This window comes from Lytechinus variegatus, chromosome 4, assembly GCF_018143015.1.
Source record: "Lytechinus variegatus isolate NC3 chromosome 4, Lvar_3.0, whole genome shotgun sequence".
In the NCBI taxonomy this organism is placed as follows: domain Eukaryota; kingdom Metazoa; phylum Echinodermata; class Echinoidea; order Temnopleuroida; family Toxopneustidae; genus Lytechinus; species Lytechinus variegatus.
This window is the reverse complement of record NC_054743.1, coordinates 62,473,021-62,490,682: the sequence shown is the minus strand read 5'-3', so window position 1 is coordinate 62,490,682 and position 17,662 is coordinate 62,473,021. Positions and strand designations below refer to the sequence as shown.

Below are 17,662 nucleotides of genomic sequence, written 5' to 3'. Positions count from 1 at the left end.
AAAAAGAGTGCACATTCTTCTGTATAGACCTTGTGTGTTGACTCTTCTTGGCGCCATCTTAGAGGCTGAAGCCATTGCCATGCATGCATAGGTGATCTGTAGCTGGCGCATCTCTGACAACCCCATTAATGTGTATTCCTGTATCCTCTGAGGGAGGGCGCTATTAGGTCATGACGTCATACGTGTAATGTATGCAATAGGTCTATAGAAAATGTGTACATCTTTGGTCAGTCCTTAATTCTGAAAACTCTTTCTGGATGAGTCTGGTGTGAAAGCATTAAAAAAATGTTCTTTAAGGTCTGAACAAGTTCTTGTGATTTAGAGATATTTTCCTGTTGGTTGGGTGTCAATGAGAGGTTCTTTTGGGTCATTCTCTAACTATGACATTTTTTATCTGGGGAGGCTGGTGTGAACGTGTCAAAATAATGGTAGGGGAAGGCGGGGTAAGTTGAGCATAGGGGCAAGTTGAGCCACCAGCCCCAGGCCAATAATGAATGATTCAGACATTGTGGTGGTGTCATGTATTGATGACCCATAGCATAACCCCTAACCCCACCACATTGTTTCCAACTTTGAAACAAAAAGTAGTTTTTTAGAGGGAAAAATATGAATTTCAGCCAAAAAAGTAAAAAAGAGTGTGAAATAGATAAGTGCTTTATAAACACACACGTCTTTAAATATAATAAAGACATGATAACAATATTATTAGTCCAGGTATGGATCTTCATTCTTGTCATAGTCTTTTATATGATGGATGCATAATAAATGTGTGGATACAAAATTATCGCACTAAGTTCGGACTGGGGTAAGTTGAGCCAAACAGCATGGGGCAAGTTGAGCCATGGTAATTCCTATGGTAATGTATCTTAAAAAACAAACAAACCATAAAAATAGATTGAAATGCAGGCTGAAAGGAGCAAATTTATATGACTGCTCTTTTCCTTTTACAGGATGTTAGTATTTATAGAGAATTAGCAAGTGAAAAGACTTTAAACTAAAAATTGACATGCTGGTTCTCCCCCCATACATTTTGTACATAGTTTTTGTGGCTCAACTTACCCCAGAAGGTGGCTCAAACTTACCCCATATATGGGGCAAGTTGAGCCATTTGACATCGTTTTTTTCAAAGGTCACGATGACTTTCAGTGTTGGGGTAGAAAGTTATATATAGGTGGAAAATATTTCAAAAGAATGAAATTTCAAGGCAAGGTACTTATTTCGACAAGATTATTAATCATATCAATTCTAACATGCAAAAAGCAAAAACTGTCACAACTTACCCCGCCTTCCCCTACTGGTTATGGCTGTCCAGAACATTTAGATATGTTTTCTTCATTGGATGGGTGTGAATGAGAAAATCTTGTTGGTCACTCATTAACCATGAACACTTTGTTTGGTAGAGGCTGGTGTGAAAGCACATGATAATGCTAAGCTGAATGAGTTCATGCGATTTAGAGTTATTTTTCTGATCTGATCGGTGTGAATAAACCTCATAGTCTAGACAGGTGTGACAGGAATCTACTTCCCTCATGACCAAGGTTTGCACTTTCCTCCAGTTAATATTAAATATGTAGGTTTTTCGGCTCATTTTTCACAACGGATATTTCCTCATTTCGATGTTCGGCTCAATAATTTTTCATTCAGTTGGTAAAATCAATATAAACGATACAGGAAGGAAAAGTATAGAATTCCATGTACTGTACCCACTTGAAATGCTTGCAAACATTGTAGATGACGCAAGGAATTTTTCAAAAGCTAATGAACTTCAAATCCTATAAATGATAGAAGAACGTGATGATAGAATCTCAGTCGAGTTCTTAAGCAATCAACTGATATACAGAATATTATGAATGTGATTTGATACTAGCTCATTTTTGTTTAGAATTATATTGTATGTGTACATGTAACCTATGATTTGTGCTGAAAACATTATCCCAATATTCTTGTTTTGTTGTGTTATAAAATGAATGATACCCTGTTCTATAAGAATCTCTATTGATATATGGATAAAATCGATTGATTTACAAAATGGTTTTTTACTATTGAACTTCCTTGGAAAGATGGCAAGTTGTCGAAAATAATTTGGCAATTAGAAAGTTTTTAAAAAGATACTTAAAGCAGACAGGGTTTACATATTTCGCAATAAGAAAAAAATCGTCTTTAATGGATTATTCAAAATCCTAGAATAAATAAACTGATACTGTCATGGAAGTCTACACATGTCACGCATACCATTGCTAGCTTTAAATATTTTTTTGTGGATAGAGGTTTATTGAATTAGATATTAATTTGGGCGCGTCGTGGTCTAGTGGTTCTGACTCTCGCCTTTCAAACAGAGGGTCGTGGGTTCAAATCCTAGCCATGGCGTATTTTCCTTCAGCAAGAAATTTATCCACACTGTGCTGCACTAGACCTAGGTGAGGTAAATGGGTACCGGCAGGAGGTAATTCCTCAAAAAGCTGTGCGCACCAGACTCGGTAGACTAGCCTAGACGGGGTAATATAGGAGCGCCTTGAGTACCTAGCGAGGTGGATGCCTGTGCTATATAATTCTTATGTTATTTATATGATTGTTATTATTTATTTACAAGCATTTTTGATACCAAGGTGTATGAGTGTATTTTCTTTTTAATTCCAGATTGGTAACTGTAAACTTATGAGTTATGACAGTCCTTCTTAGAAAGATAATATCAATCTTTAAAATTGTGTAGAAAGAGTCTTGACATCTTTTACTGATAATCTCAATCAGATTCCTCATAACCAGGCGACAGTAGGTTACAAATTTCTGAAAAAGGTTCCAAATGACATTGTGTCCTTTTGCGAGTAATTTCACATCATGCGAGTAGACTCGTAGTTCAGTGAGATCTATATATCCCTCCGAAGAGCCAATGCTGACACGAAGAGGTGTTGATATTGTCACTTACCGTAACAGAGATACTGCAGATGCCAGCTGCATATATTCCGAGATATTGAGATTGACAGATCATTTCATTGCTGCTTGTGCACTTTTATTCTAAGTATTTCAGCATGTCACTTCTTCTGCTTGATTTAAGCCTGCCTTCTATTGAATTTCTGCACTGTTATGTATTGTCAGTGATTGTGTTATTTGAGCAGTTTAGGGACCTTGGTTTTTGTTATGTATTTGCTACCCCTTTCCTTTAATTTCCTTTCAATTTTCCTACCGTCATTGCCTTTCAATGTACCTCTCTATCTCTCCCCCTCCCATCGTAAGGTGTCTGCCTGCGCCCCATTTCTCCCCTCCCATTCCGACTTCGCCCCTTAACCCCACTCTCTCTCTCTCTCTCTCTCCACCTATCCCTATCATCCACCCCCCCCCCATCTTAAGCTGTCGGCATGCACCCCTTATTCCTCTCCACCCCAGTCCTCTCCCTCTGCATGCGCCTTCCCTAAATCCCCCCTTCCACCTACCATCCACCCCCATCTTAAGGTTTTTGCATGCACCCCTTATTCCCCTCTTCTCCCTTCACCCCACTCCCAATCTACCATCCCCCCCACCTTAAGTTGTCTGCATGTCCCCTTACCTCCCCCTCCAATTCCCCACCCCCTCTCCACCTACCATCCACCCCCACCCCACCCCCATCTTAAGGTGTCTGCGTGCACTCTCTGCTAATCAATAATACAGGACTATGTTCTAAACATCGTGACATTTCCCTCCAAGCTCCTTCATGCTCTGGAGGTTTCGCATTCTATTTTGGAGCGCCTGCATCAGATATATGATAATCATGATGTCATAATGAAAGAAATTTTCTCAAATGTACTCCTGCACACACAGAAATGCTATGACCAGTTTGTATCTAAAGGGCATTCTCTCTGGGTATTTTTCTGTTAGAAGTGTTATAGCACATCAAAGAAATACAAGTGCATTATCTGTTTGTACTAGAAATGTATTTGTTCAAGTTAGTTGGATTATGGGGAGGGGGGGGTAATCATACACCATACTTTTACCAAAAAATGCAATAAAGCAGGAATTTTTCATAATCAGATTCCATTCTCTTTTTTTTACATCATATGATACATATAGTATTATATTTCATATTGATTTTTGTCATTTATTTGTAAGGAAGAGTGCATAAATTCCTCAAACATTTTAGGATTATGTTTTATGCAATACCTCTAGACAATCCTCTTCAAGTCAATTCAATACATTGTTTAACCATCAAATACAAAAACAATACAAACAAAATGACAACAGAGTTTTACACAAATACAATGATGATGAGGTCACCCGGGGAGAAGCAACGCTTATAAAAACGGGTGACCAAATAACAAAATATGCAAAATGTCAACAATGCAAACATGTAAATACCACTCATGCAGCAAAAAGAAAGGAGAGGGGGGGCTAAAAGGTACATTATTATTTGATGGAGGTTGCAGTTTACTGTATTTTGCTACACATGTACATGTACCTACATGTATATGGAGATAATATTATGTTATGTGTATTTCAATTTAATTTCAATTTATTTGCTCATAAAATCTATACAAAAACATTACATATACAAAGTATCATATTCACAAAATAGAAAAATATCAATGACAAATAGAAATAAACATTGGATTGAATATGAGAGGGACAGCAAGAAAGGAACAAGCCTTGTGATTAGCTGACCCTATAACATAATAATTATACAAAGACTTAAATAACAACGATTTTAAAAAATCACGTAAACTACTACGGAAAGGGGGTGCCTATAATGCCATAATGAAATTCATACAAATAAACTTAATGAATAACTATAATTTTTTTTGATAAATTGCAGTGATTTTGACTTAAAAACACTTAATGAAACTGATTGCTTGACATCTACAGAAACAGGATTACAGAGTTGTGGTCCTTGAAATAAGATTGAGTTTTTATCATACATATCAATGGTCTTTTGTCTATAAATTTTGTACACCAATGCTTGATGATATGTACACACAAATGAATTAGTTTTATTGGAAAAAATCTACTGGTATGCTTCGTTGATGGGTTAAAACTATAGGCTAGTCATGATGTGTATATATCTCACTACATTTGTAAATTATGCCGCCTTAAAGAACACATGTTTTCCAACCAAGCATCATTAATTCATTCATTTGATCAATTATTAATTCATTCATTCATTTAGCCAATCAGTAATTCATTCATTCATTTAGTCAATCAGTAATTCATTCATTCATGTAGTCGATCAGTAATTCATTCATTCATTTAGTCAATCAGTAATTCATTAATTCATTTAGCCAATCAGTAACTCATTCATTAATTTGATTAATCATTCATTCATTTATTCATTTGATTATTCATTTATTCATTCATTCACTCATTCATTCTTTCTTTCACTCGTTCATTTATCCATTTGATCATCTGTTTATTCATTCATCATTCATTCATTCATTCACTCACTTGATCATCTGTTTGTTCATTCATTCATTCATTCATTTGATCATCTGTTTATTCATTCATCATTCATTCATTCATCCATTCATTCATTTGATCATCTGTTTATTCATTCATTCATTCATTTTTTTAATTCAATCAGTCAATGAGTCTACACTTTGCTACTCTCACCCAGGTGCTAATTTGGTACCGGTAGCAAACAACCATCATTGTGGTTGGTTTAGCAAGTGTGCATTGAGGTTCCGTACTGGGAGGGGGGGGCCTTGTTCTTTAAACAAGTTTTTGTCTCACCTGCGAAGCAAAGTGAGACTATAGGCGCCGCTTTTCCGACGGCGGCGGCGGCGGCGGCGTCAACATCAAATCTTAACCTGAGGTTAAGTTTTTGAAATGACGTCATAACTTAGAAAGTATATGGACCTAGTTCATATAACTTGGCCATAAGGTTAATCAAGTATTACTGAACATCCTATTAGAGTTTCATGTCACATGACCAAGGTCAAAGGTCATTTAGGGTCAATGAACTTAGACCATGTTGGAGGAATCAACATCAAAATCTTAACCTGAGGTTAAGTTTTTGAAATGTCATCATAACTTAGAAAATATATGGACCTAGTTCATGAAACTTGGTCATAAGGTTAATAAAGTATCACTGAACATCCTGCATGAGTTTCACGTCACATGACCAAGGTCAAAGGTCATTTAGGGTCAATGAACTTTGGCCGAATTGGGGATATCTGTTGAATTCCCATCATAACTTTGAAAGTTTATGGATCTGATTAATGAAACTTGGACATAATAGTAATCAAGCATCACTGAACATTTTGTGCAAGTTTCAGGTCTCATGATTAAGGTCAAAGGTCATTTAGGGTCAATGAACTTTGGCCGAATCGGGGGTATCTGTTGAATTACCATCATAACTTTGAAAGTTTATTGGTCTAGTTCATTGAACTTGGACATTAGAGTAATCAAGTATCACTGAACATCCTGTGCTCATTTCAGGTCACATGACCAAGGTCAAAGGTCAATGAACTTTGGCCGAATTGGGGATATCTGTTGAATTCCCATCATAACTTTGAAAGTTTATGGATCTGATTAATGAAACTTGGACATAATAGTAATCAAGCATCACTGAACATTTTGTGCAAGTTTCAGGTCTCATGATTAAGGTCAAAGGTCATTTAGGGTCAATGAACTTTGGCCGAATCGGGGGTATCTGTTGAATTACCATCATAACTTTGAAAGTTTATTGGTCTAGTTCATTGAACTTGGACATAAGAGTAATCAAGTATCACTGAACATCCTGTGCGAGTTTCAGGTCACATGATCAAGGTCAAAGGTCATGTAAGGTCAATGAACTTTGGCCATGTTGGGGTTTTTTGTTGAATAACCATCATATCTCTGTAAGTTTATTGGTCTAGTTCATAAAAAGTGGTCTAGTTCATTAAACTTGGACATAAGAGTAACCATGTATCACTGAACATCTTGTGCGAGTTAGAGTAGTATTCATAGTCAGCACTGCTGCTATATTGAACCGCGTGATGCAGGTGAGACGGCCAGAGGCATTCCACTTGTTAAATTTTAGAACTGTCGCTATGTTGGGAAGTCATTTAAAATCCTTGTGCAGCAGATCCTTGAAATGGTCCACCCTACACTGTAAAAACTGCGGTGTTAAAACTGACACCAATTGGTGTAAATAGAGGACCACACACCTGAGGTGTTAGAATTACACCCTATGAGATTAAACATAACACCAAAGAGTGTAAATGTAACAACAAAAGGTGTTGTAATATCACCTATAGATGTAAAACTAACTCCACCAATTTAACACAGGTGTAAAATGACTGGTGTGGTCCTCTATGTACACTGGTTAACACCACAGTTTTTGCTGTGTAAGGGTGATTAGCAGAATCATAGCAGACCCCTGAGAATCATTCAAAGGTGAAACAATGCATGCTTCCTCCAACATTTGCTCCAGTCTTAACATCTCAGAGAGCAGAGGGTTAGAGTTAGGATGGTATTAGAGTTTTTGGTTCAGAATGTAAAGATAAGAATAAGGGATTGTTTAGTTTTGGAGGTTAGGTTCTGCATTTGGCTTAACGTACAGATTTTCCATCAGAGCAATTGTAGCCAGATTAAATGTCATGGAACCCATTCAAAACCCACATTCTGATAGCAGGTTTATATTAAACTCAGGTTTAAAGTAGTGGTTTAAGTATGGATAGCCAATTGTTAAATAAATCATTAACAGTAGAGATATCATATTTCAGCTCATTTGGCTCTCAAATCATTCATAATTGTCTCGGAAGTATAAATAGATGATTGTTTTCACCATCGATGAATCTGGAAAGAGCACAGTAAACATAAGACACATACAACTTAATAAAAATTTTGATGCTTTAGGCTTCCGATACTTAAACCACAACTTTACACCCGAGTTTGAATCAAACCCGACTTCAGAATACGGGCCATGTAGTTTATCTTTCACTTAAAAAAAAACAGTGAGATCGAACCTCTCCTACTTTCTTGGTATAGAATTAGAAAATAAAGCAAGTGTTCTAAAAGCAGGTTTGACTGTAATTGTTATAAGTTTGATTACTGTTCTGTTTTTCTTTTTGTTGTCAAACAGAATTGGCCAGTGAAAGGAGGAGAGTGGGGGTCTGGTGGCAGCAGTGATCAAGAAATCATCATTACAGGGTAAGGCCATTGATGAAAGATGAGGATGGTGAGAATGATGATGATGATGAGAATGATGATGATGATGATGATGATGACGATGACGATGATGATGATGATTACAACGATGTTGATGCTGCGGCTGATGATGTTGATCTAGATAATGATCACAATTTTGGCCATGATGGTGATCTTATGATTACAGTGATGGTGGTGATTTTGTTTTTTCAAATAAATACTATCACTTTTATTATCTTCTCGTATTGCAGGCATGCAGATGGCTCAATCAAATTTTGGGACGCATCACAGGGTAAGGAAAAAATGCATTTCATCTTTTGTCATAAAATTTCATTGAGAATAATATTTCCAAATAAGGTATACATGATATTGAATTGCATTTATTGAATCAAATTGATGATTTCAAATACCCATGAAGGTAATCTCTTATTCACTAAACTTTGCATTACCCATACAAACTGCAAAACTAGAGACACCGTGGAGTTTATTTACTGAAAAAATATCTCACTATGAGATACTTTTGAAAAGACAGTGATATTACTTGTGTTTCAATCTGTTTGCCAAACAAATAATGATAATAGATGATAATGATTTGTTTCCTCTTCTAGTCATGCTCCAAGTTCTCTACAAACTCAAGACTGCCAAGGTGTTTGAGAAAGCCAAGCAAGCCAAGACGCTGGACGGGGACGATGACCCCTTCGCTATCCAGCTGGTCAAGCTCTGCTCAGAGAGTAGGATGCTCTGTGTGGCCGGAGCCAGCGGTCATCTACTCCTCTACCGCTTCAGCAAGATGGAGGCTTCAACTGAGCTACCGGTCAGTTTATGAGATGAGAGAGAGAGCTAGAGTAGATGAGAAAAAGAGATAGTGGATGAGAAAGAGAGAAAGCAAGAAATAGACCACATTAGTGGTCCATTTCATACAACTTGCCATAAAAAAAAAACTCTGGCAAACAAAATTATGCCATTGACAGTAACACCTTGAAAAACACTGGAAAAAAATTGCCAGAGATTTTTTTTATGCAACAGGCCTCCGGACAGAAAAGAATAGAAAAAAGTTTTTAAGAAGAGGGGGACAGAGAAAAGTGGGGAGAAAGAGAGGTGAAAGATAAGGGGAGAAGAAAAATGGAGAGAGAAAAATGTTTATGTTTGTATCTGTAGGAGCATTCAAGAACATTCAAAATTATATCTTATGCAATAAAGCATTAAGTCATGTCATAAACATACCTGTCTGGCTTCTTGCAGACTGTGCTCTGTAATGGGCTTACTCTTATTGTTTTGCTCCTAAAATTTTCAGACACTAGAGATCTCGATAGTATACGAGGCTGAGGAGCCCGAAACGCCCGAGACTGAGATGCCCCCTATGCCCATCCAACCGGCACCCCTCAAGCGCAACACCAGCACGGTGAGTGCCAGCAGCGTGGCCTCGGCGACCCTCCCCTCCACGCCCATCCAGCAGACGTCGACCACGCCCGCGCCCAGCCCCATCAACCACCCCCATCATCACCACCAGCATCAGCAGCAGCACCAGCACCACTCCCATCAGACGGGCGGGGAGGGGCTGAGGGACAACGTGCCCAACCTGAGGGTGAAGGGCGGGGCCCACAAGAGGGGGATGGGCTTCCAGCCCTCGCTATGTGTGCAGCTGCTCTGGGTGGACGGGGAACCCCCTCCGACCATCACTTGCGTGGAGATCAGTTCGGCCTATGGCTTGTGAGTATATACCTATTTGTCTCATTTCAGGGCCCTTAACCCTATCTAGGCCGGGGTATTTTGGGAGTTCCTATGGCCGGGGGGGGGCCTCCCAGGCCCCCCCCTAAGATCTCGGCCGTCGACCGCGCGATCGCGCCGAAAATTGGCACGCGGGTCGCCTGGGACATAATCTACAAGATCGTATAGTAATTTATTTCATGCGAATTGTTATTAAGTGATTATGCTAATTTATGCGTAATTAGTATGCGAAATCATACTTTTTCCTCTAACTCCCAAAATAAAGCTCCAAATGTACTAATTTTTGGTATAGAAACTCTTTGTGGTGTCTTTAGCAAGTGTACATGAAAAAAATTGTGATATCAAATCGTTTTCTTATGTATTATATTGTTTTTTGCAATTTCTTATGTATTTCTTTGTTTTTTGACCTTTTGTTTTTCATTGTTTTTTTCAATGAAATTTGTTGGGGACTCTTCTGTGATCATAAAAAGCATAAAATGGATACATTTAGACAAGCAAAACTAAAAATAATCATACATTTATGAATTTTGGTTAAAAACACAATTTGCATTGACTTTGTACACGAAATCACGTTTTTGAGCAATTTTCGGTCTGACATGCACTTACATATTGTTGCGTAATTTCGGAACCACATACCCGGGTGACGCAAAATTGGTCTCAAAAGTTGCGCAAGACTTGAAAGTAAAAAGTCAGCGAGCGGCGCGGTCAAAAAATTTCGCACGGCGAAAATATCGCGCGATTTGTTGAGGGGGGGGGCCTCCGAGGCCCCCCCCGGCCTAGATAGGGTTAACCTTGTTATTAAAAACACTGATGATGGTGATGACAATGATGATGATGATGATGATGATGATGATGTTGATGATAATGATGATGGTGATAATGATGATGGTGATGGTGATGATGATGATAATGATGATGAGGAGGATGATGATAATGATGATGATGATGATGATGATAATGATGATCATGATGATGATGATGTTGTTACAATATACATGTAGTGCAATTACCAGCTTTGCTCTATTGGTCTATAGATCTAATTGTGGAATTGTAACTTTGCCAATATACATGTATACCATTGTTGCCTATCAAATATGCTCATAGAAAACTGAAAATTAATCTGTTTCTCAGGAAAGATTTTTAAATCAAAAACCCTTTTCATGAATTTGAATTAAAATCATGACTTCATCCTCTCATAGACTGGCTTTTGGGACCACCAACGGGCTGGCAATTGTCGACTACCTTCAACGGACCTGCCTACTCAACATGGGCACGCCCGATCTGTATGGCTCAGCAGACCCTTACCAGCGCACCCCAAGATCTCCGAAGAAGAACAAATCGCAGCCGCAGGGCCTCGGCGACATTGTGGAACAGTACATGTCGGACCAGGAGAGGTGTAGGTCACCGGTTGGCTCAAGCATGGCGGGAGAGTCGGTAAAGAATTATTTTTCAAATGCAAAAAGGGATTTGATATTTCAGGACATGAATTTGCCCTAAAAGGCTAAACACTTATGATATGATTCAAATGAACAAAACTTGTCAATTCATTCCCCTTCCATTCATGTAGCAGCACAAGTATACTTTGTCTTTGGCATTTTCAGAAAAATGATAGACGGCCCTTGTAGACCTTGTGAGCGGGAAAATTTGCATTGTGTAATTTGCATGTATGTAAATCCTTGATGATTCTATTGTCATATTTAGCGTTTTAAAGAACGGTTATCAATACAAAATTCTCCAAAAAGCACAACCTCTGGTTGGTTTTTTGAGGAAGAGGATTTTATTTTTCTGTTGTTAAAGAATTCTTGGTGTTATGTTTGTGTCGGATATTTCTGACTTTGATGTCATCGGAGTCATCCTTGTCCAGCCTCTGGCTTTTATTGAATATGCCAAATTATTTAGTTGTGTTTGAATTCATACTTATTGCATTTCGTATATTTTGTGTGGATCTTTATAAAGATATGGATAACCCACAAATCCTTTTTTTCTTTGTTCACTAATCTATCTTTTTCTGTTTTCCTCTCTTTTTCTCACTCCTCTCTTTCTCTCACTCCTCTCTTTCTCTCACTTCTCTCGCTCTCTCTCTCTCATGCTCTCTATCTCTCTCTTTCTCACTCATCCTTTCTTTACCCCGCCCCAGAACGGAGTATGCATCAGCCCGACCGGCAACAGTGCGATGCGGGGCGGCGGCGGCGGAGGCAGCGGCGGAGTCAAGCCCCGCAACAACCACGACCCGTCTCAGCTCCGGCGCAGTAAGTCCCAAGGCTGTCGCAAGATGATGGCCAAGACGCAGTCCACCGTCTCCGACACCGGAGGACCCAATGGGGATGGAGGAGGAGGAGGTGGAGGCAGCGGAGGATCCATGGGAGGAGGTAGCTCCGATAGTACCATGAGCTGCATGGGTGGCTTCCTGAGTTAGTGCCCTAACAAACCAACACGTTACCCTATCCCTGTCCTTCCATTTCACTTTCATTTCTCCATCCTTAAAGCTTTCCTTCATATTCCTTCAATTCTAAATCATCAAGTGAATATGATTCATAAGCTGGCTTTTTCGTTCATAAATAGTTCACTATCTTTCCTTTCCATTATTTTCTTTAAACTAAAATTTATGAAGTAAATATGATTCATAAATTGCCTTTTTCATTGATAAATAGTCCATTACCTTTCCTTTTCATTATTTTATCTTCTTTTCCTTAATTTTCTTTAAACTCAAACTTATCAAGTAGATGAGAGTAGATGAATAAATATTCCATTCTCTTTCCTTTCCTTTCTTTAATTTTCTTATCTTTTTTCTTCTTTCAACTCAAATACACTGTATGTCAAGTATATAAGAGACATAAAATGCCTTTTTCATGAATAAAGTTTCCACTATCTTTCCTTTCATGTCTGTTATTTTCTTTAAGCTGTAACTCATCAAATAGATATCATTAATAAATTGCCTTTTTCATTCAAAAATAGTCCACTATCTTTCATTTCACTATTGAAAATTCTGCTATACTTCCTTTCCTTTCCAGTATTTTATATGAATAATCAAGTAGATATCATTCATAAATTGCCTTTTTCATTCAATAATAGTCCGATGTTTTTCATTTCCTTTTCTATAATTTCTTCAAACTTTTTGAGTAGATACTTTTCATGAAATGCCTTCCTTGTTTGAATTAATAGTCCACCATCTTTCATTTCCTTTATTTTTCTTTCCTTTGTTTTCTTTCAATTCAAATTTATCAAGTAGATATTTTTCATAGAATCATGTTTTTCTTTCCAAAATAGTCTACAATCTCTATTGTTCTTTCTTACTCTGCCTGTTAAAAAAAAAACTTAAAAAAAAGACCTGTTTCTAAAAGCAGCTTTAGCTTTTAAAAGCCTCTTGTTTATCATAACAATTTTCATCTCATCTCAATTTTCCGACAAGGAAAATGAAAGATGTTTATGCCTTTGGTACCCTCAAGAACTATTTTCCTTGCTTTGTCAGTTCAACTCGCTGAGTAGATATAGCTCATAAAATAGTTTCTTAACCATCAAATCTTTTCACTTCAACATTGCTAGAAATTTTCATATTCACACCTTTCTTACTTGTTCACTAAGTTTTCTCAATTCAATTGCTGCGATTACGACCTATGACACATTTTTAAAAAAAAAATTCACTTCTTATATATTCATATTAGATCTTTAAAATGCAGTGTACCTCTACTGTGGCCAAAGCATGACTTTTAGCAAATTTTCATTTGCATCATGCAAAAGTTAACTAAATCTAAAATAATATCTGGGTTCATTTATATTCATTTCAAGTCATGCCTCGGGGAAAGATTCTCCTGCATATTTGCCTGTCGATTCTTAAAGCCTCATTTCCATCATGTTCCAGCTCAGCTAATCCTGAATTGGATTAGCATCATCCCTTTTTCTCAAAACCCTTCTATTCTTGTCGGCATACGGCTGCATTTAATCTGCAAAGGGAAATTCCAAAAGATAAGTATATTCATACTTGATCCGATGCTTAATCTTCAAAAATTGAGACAGAATTACGCAGAATATCCCATTCCATATTTGGCCTTGATGTATTTTCTTATTCCTATAAGACGTTTTGAGGAGGTATTGCTCCAGGCTGTTTTCCTTTGGACATTTATCCCATTATATTGTGAGCTATGAATATTCATTTACTCAAAAAAGCAATTCCTTTCCGAATAATTTTCTAAAAGAATGTCTATAGAGTCTAAAGATTTCTAGATGCCAATTTTAAGTCCTGATGCTAAATGCATAATATTCAAGCTCCTAACAAAATTACCCTTGATATTTTTTTTTCTGAATCTGCCCTCCAGAGTTTATGTGAACCTTAAAATTTGCCCAAGATTTTGCTGAATTTTGAGTTGATTTTTCAAGTTTTGTGTCAATTTTCTGATGAAATGAAAGATTGTGTAATAAAACACCTGGGGCCCGTTGCAGAAAGAGTTGCAATCAATCGCAACTCTAAAAATCATGCGCAACTTGATTTTCAACCAATCAACAGCGCGCATTTGGGACTTGCGATTGATTTTTTGACTTGCGTTTAAACGCAACTCTTTCTGCAACGGGCCCTTGATGGTGAAACGTGGGATGTAAGATATATGGGTAGAATTCTCTGAAGCATCCAAACTCAAAATACCCCAGTCCTAATAATGTTGCCCATCTTTTTGGTATAAAATCACTTTTAAGTACTGGGATCAAAAGGAAATATCTTTCTCTTTTAGGCCACCGCACACCTTTCAACTGGTCTACGACCCAATGGGGGGGGGGGGGAAACGCAGTAGAATTTGATGCTAATATTGAAACATGGAATATCTGACTGTGTCATGTTCTAAACCCTCGCACGAATACTTAATCTGTGACTATGCTATCACCTTTAGTAGAATAAAAGCGCATTTAACAACTAGTCATAATGATGTCATAGCAATCGTATGGCTATGATTTTCAAATTATTTGACCTTTACTCCAAAGTAAAGGCTTGCAATCATCCAAAAAATTATTTTTTTCTTAGTAGTTAATTTGAGCCTCATATAAAAAGAGGATTTTCATTCACATTTTAAGAAAATGAGTAACATTCATTTTGTTCCAAAATTGGGTCGTGGACCAGTCTTAAAGTGTATTCAGAGCTAAATCTGTTAGAGAGTTCACCTATAGCCTTCATTAAGAAAAGATGATGATGTTACAGAGATGGGTGTTACATGTGTTGTGCCATTAGACACATAGAAATGCTTTACTAGTGTTAGCTCACACATCTGTAGTTAAAAGCAAAATTTACTGAAATGAAACTTGCCCTCACGTAGCTTTATGTGTGGAGCTTCCCTTTTTCCATTTGCACTGCTAGGCACCTGTTAAAAAGGGAGTACTGGTAGGTAAAATTTCTTTTAAAAGTCTTTTGCAGATTCAAACCCATGACCTTCCAGTAGTTGTGCAGACGGTCTAACCACTGAGCCAATTTTCTGATTCAGTGCTACATGTATCTGATAAGATTTGCTGAGCATTTGGCTTGAAGAAATCCTCAATTGGCGATGTATATAATATGAAATAAATGAACAGTAATGAAATCCTTGTTCTAAGTCCGATAGCATATTTCTCAACGAAAAATGTCTCTTTGACTGCAAATATTTTTAAAGATTTTAAAGTGAAAAAAAGAATGTTTTCCCCACACATAGGTGGTTATATTTCGGTTGAAGCATCGTTTCCCAATAATATCCTCCTATATTTCATATATTGATGGTATGTGGATAGGACAATTCATAGTACTTTCCTGCGCACTTTCTTGATTGATATACATGTACATTTCATGCTAAGAAATGCCTTCTTCGATTCGTGGACATTCTCTTTTTTCGTTAAAAGAACCTTATCTTTTTCTTTCCTTTTCACCAAAACTTATGTTTCTTTTTCCGTTAAAACTTTAATATCCCTTCCAGCATTTCTTTCATGATATTCTCCTTACTCAGACTAAAACCGCACTAATTTCGCTTGAATACGCTCAAAGCAAGTAGCCGTCACTTGTAGTCATCTACGTCATAGCCTAGATTCAAACAAAACACCTTTGCTATTTACATTTATAGATTTTTAATTCACTCTGACTCCACTGCCTTTCTAATTTTAACATTCTTTCCATACCTGCGTACTAATCTCAAGCTTTGCATTAGAATCTGCCCCCATATGTACCCTTCCCCCGTTCCCATAACTGTATCAGTAACAACAAACATGCTTCCTCAATTCAAATATTTATGCATGTACCCACCAAACTGGACATACATGTATATATATTCTACTGTTTAAAACTTTGACGCTTTGCCAATTTCTTGAAGTATATTTCAAGTATTTGATGTACCTATTTACATGTACCTATATATTATTCAACTACATGTACTTGTATGCAACAAACTAGCAATGGTTTCCCCCGCTATCCTACATATTCATACTTCCATTTTAATTTGTGCATATTTGCCCTTATTTCATTAAAATCAAAATTTCTCCAGCCTGTTTTTTTTTTGGGGGAAGGGGCTTTTTACAAAAACATCCCATCAATTATGATAAATTTTAAGTTTAGTTAGAAATCAAAGGATTCTCATGGATTAGTCTTGAATTTTACTTTATCCATTTTAAACTTGGTTCATTGCCCGGAACAGACATCAAGTTACCCGCATGTTTGGGGGTTCTCCTTATGTTGGTGAAAGTTTACTAAAGAAAAGGTATATATATCAATAGAATAAAAACGAATAAAATAATAAGGATTATATTTCTTTTCATCTAACCATTAAAAAATGCATGCTTCATGTACATATATAGGAAACTAGATAGTCTACACCATTTCTGGACTAAAAAACCATTCAGAATTTCTTTGGCCGTCTCTTCTCTTCCCATTTTCAAAATTCCATCCATCATCCAGTGTTCTCCACTCTCTCGTCCACTTTTAATACGGAGTCCCCCCCGGTTGATTTTTACCCAAATACAGCAACACGTTTGCGAAAGATCGTTCTTTTACGTAGGGCTTTCTCTCTCAAGAAACTCAGCAAATATGGTATCGTTTCCTCCGTTCAGCAAGATTTGCCTGCGCCTGGGAATGAGGCTAGCATGATGACCTTTGTCCTGCATAAGAGGGCATTGACCTCCCGACCTCTGACCTTTGACCTCCATCCCCATTTGACCTCCGATTCCTGTAGAGTATGTATGCTTGCACTGCACTGCTATGAATTTGTGTCTTTCTGTTGTTGTTTTTTTCTTGGCTTGTGAATTTTATATGTTGAAATCTCTGTATCTTTTCTACTTAAGATGAAGTTTATATACATGTTTTAAATACTTCAGTATATTCTTGAAGATTCGAATTTTCTTACATTTTTACTCTTTAATAGTCTTTACATTCTTTTACATGCCATGTTTTCTCATGATGTAGCCTAACGCCTTTTAATGCCACTATCAGTGAAGTTCTAAAAGAGGATATATTCCATTGACTCGCTGTTAATATGAAAAAACAGGAACAATTCACTTGTGCTCTTTTTTCAGCTATTGAGGGTTTTTTTTTACCTTTTAAAGGCAAGATACCCTTCTCCCCATCCATATTTTCTGGTATATGAACTTTTCGAAAAGATTTGTTGGTCTTCAAAGGAACTAGATATGAAAATAAAACTTTACTGTAAAATCAGTAAATACTCATATCTGCATTGAATCAATATATGGAAATAAATCCATCATCTGGACTTTCAAGTTGGAGGAGAGCATGTTTCATGTCAGATTCTGGGGCCGGTAACAAAAAAATTTAGCAATGTTCGTAGAACATTTTTCTATGATTGATTCCATTGACTACAATGTACAATCAATCGTGAAAAATCAAGCGTAC

The 17,662-nt window shown here is 37.2% G+C and overlaps 1 protein-coding gene across 2 annotated transcripts in view; it reads left to right on the top strand.

The window, feature by feature from the left end:
• The window catches only part of LOC121414468 (syntaxin-binding protein 5-like), a 66,740-nt gene that overhangs the window by 22,153 nt on the left and 26,925 nt on the right, over positions 1-17,662 (top strand). For both annotated transcript variants that reach the window (XM_041607652.1, XM_041607651.1), the window contains exons 10-15: positions 8,027-8,094; positions 8,343-8,383; positions 8,700-8,905; positions 9,386-9,801; positions 11,019-11,253; positions 11,957-12,068. In XM_041607652.1, the coding sequence (XP_041463586.1) occupies positions 8,027-8,094; positions 8,343-8,383; positions 8,700-8,905; positions 9,386-9,801; positions 11,019-11,253; positions 11,957-12,068 (1,078 nt within the window). The remainder of the gene's footprint in view (positions 1-8,026; positions 8,095-8,342; positions 8,384-8,699; positions 8,906-9,385; positions 9,802-11,018; positions 11,254-11,956; positions 12,069-17,662) is intronic.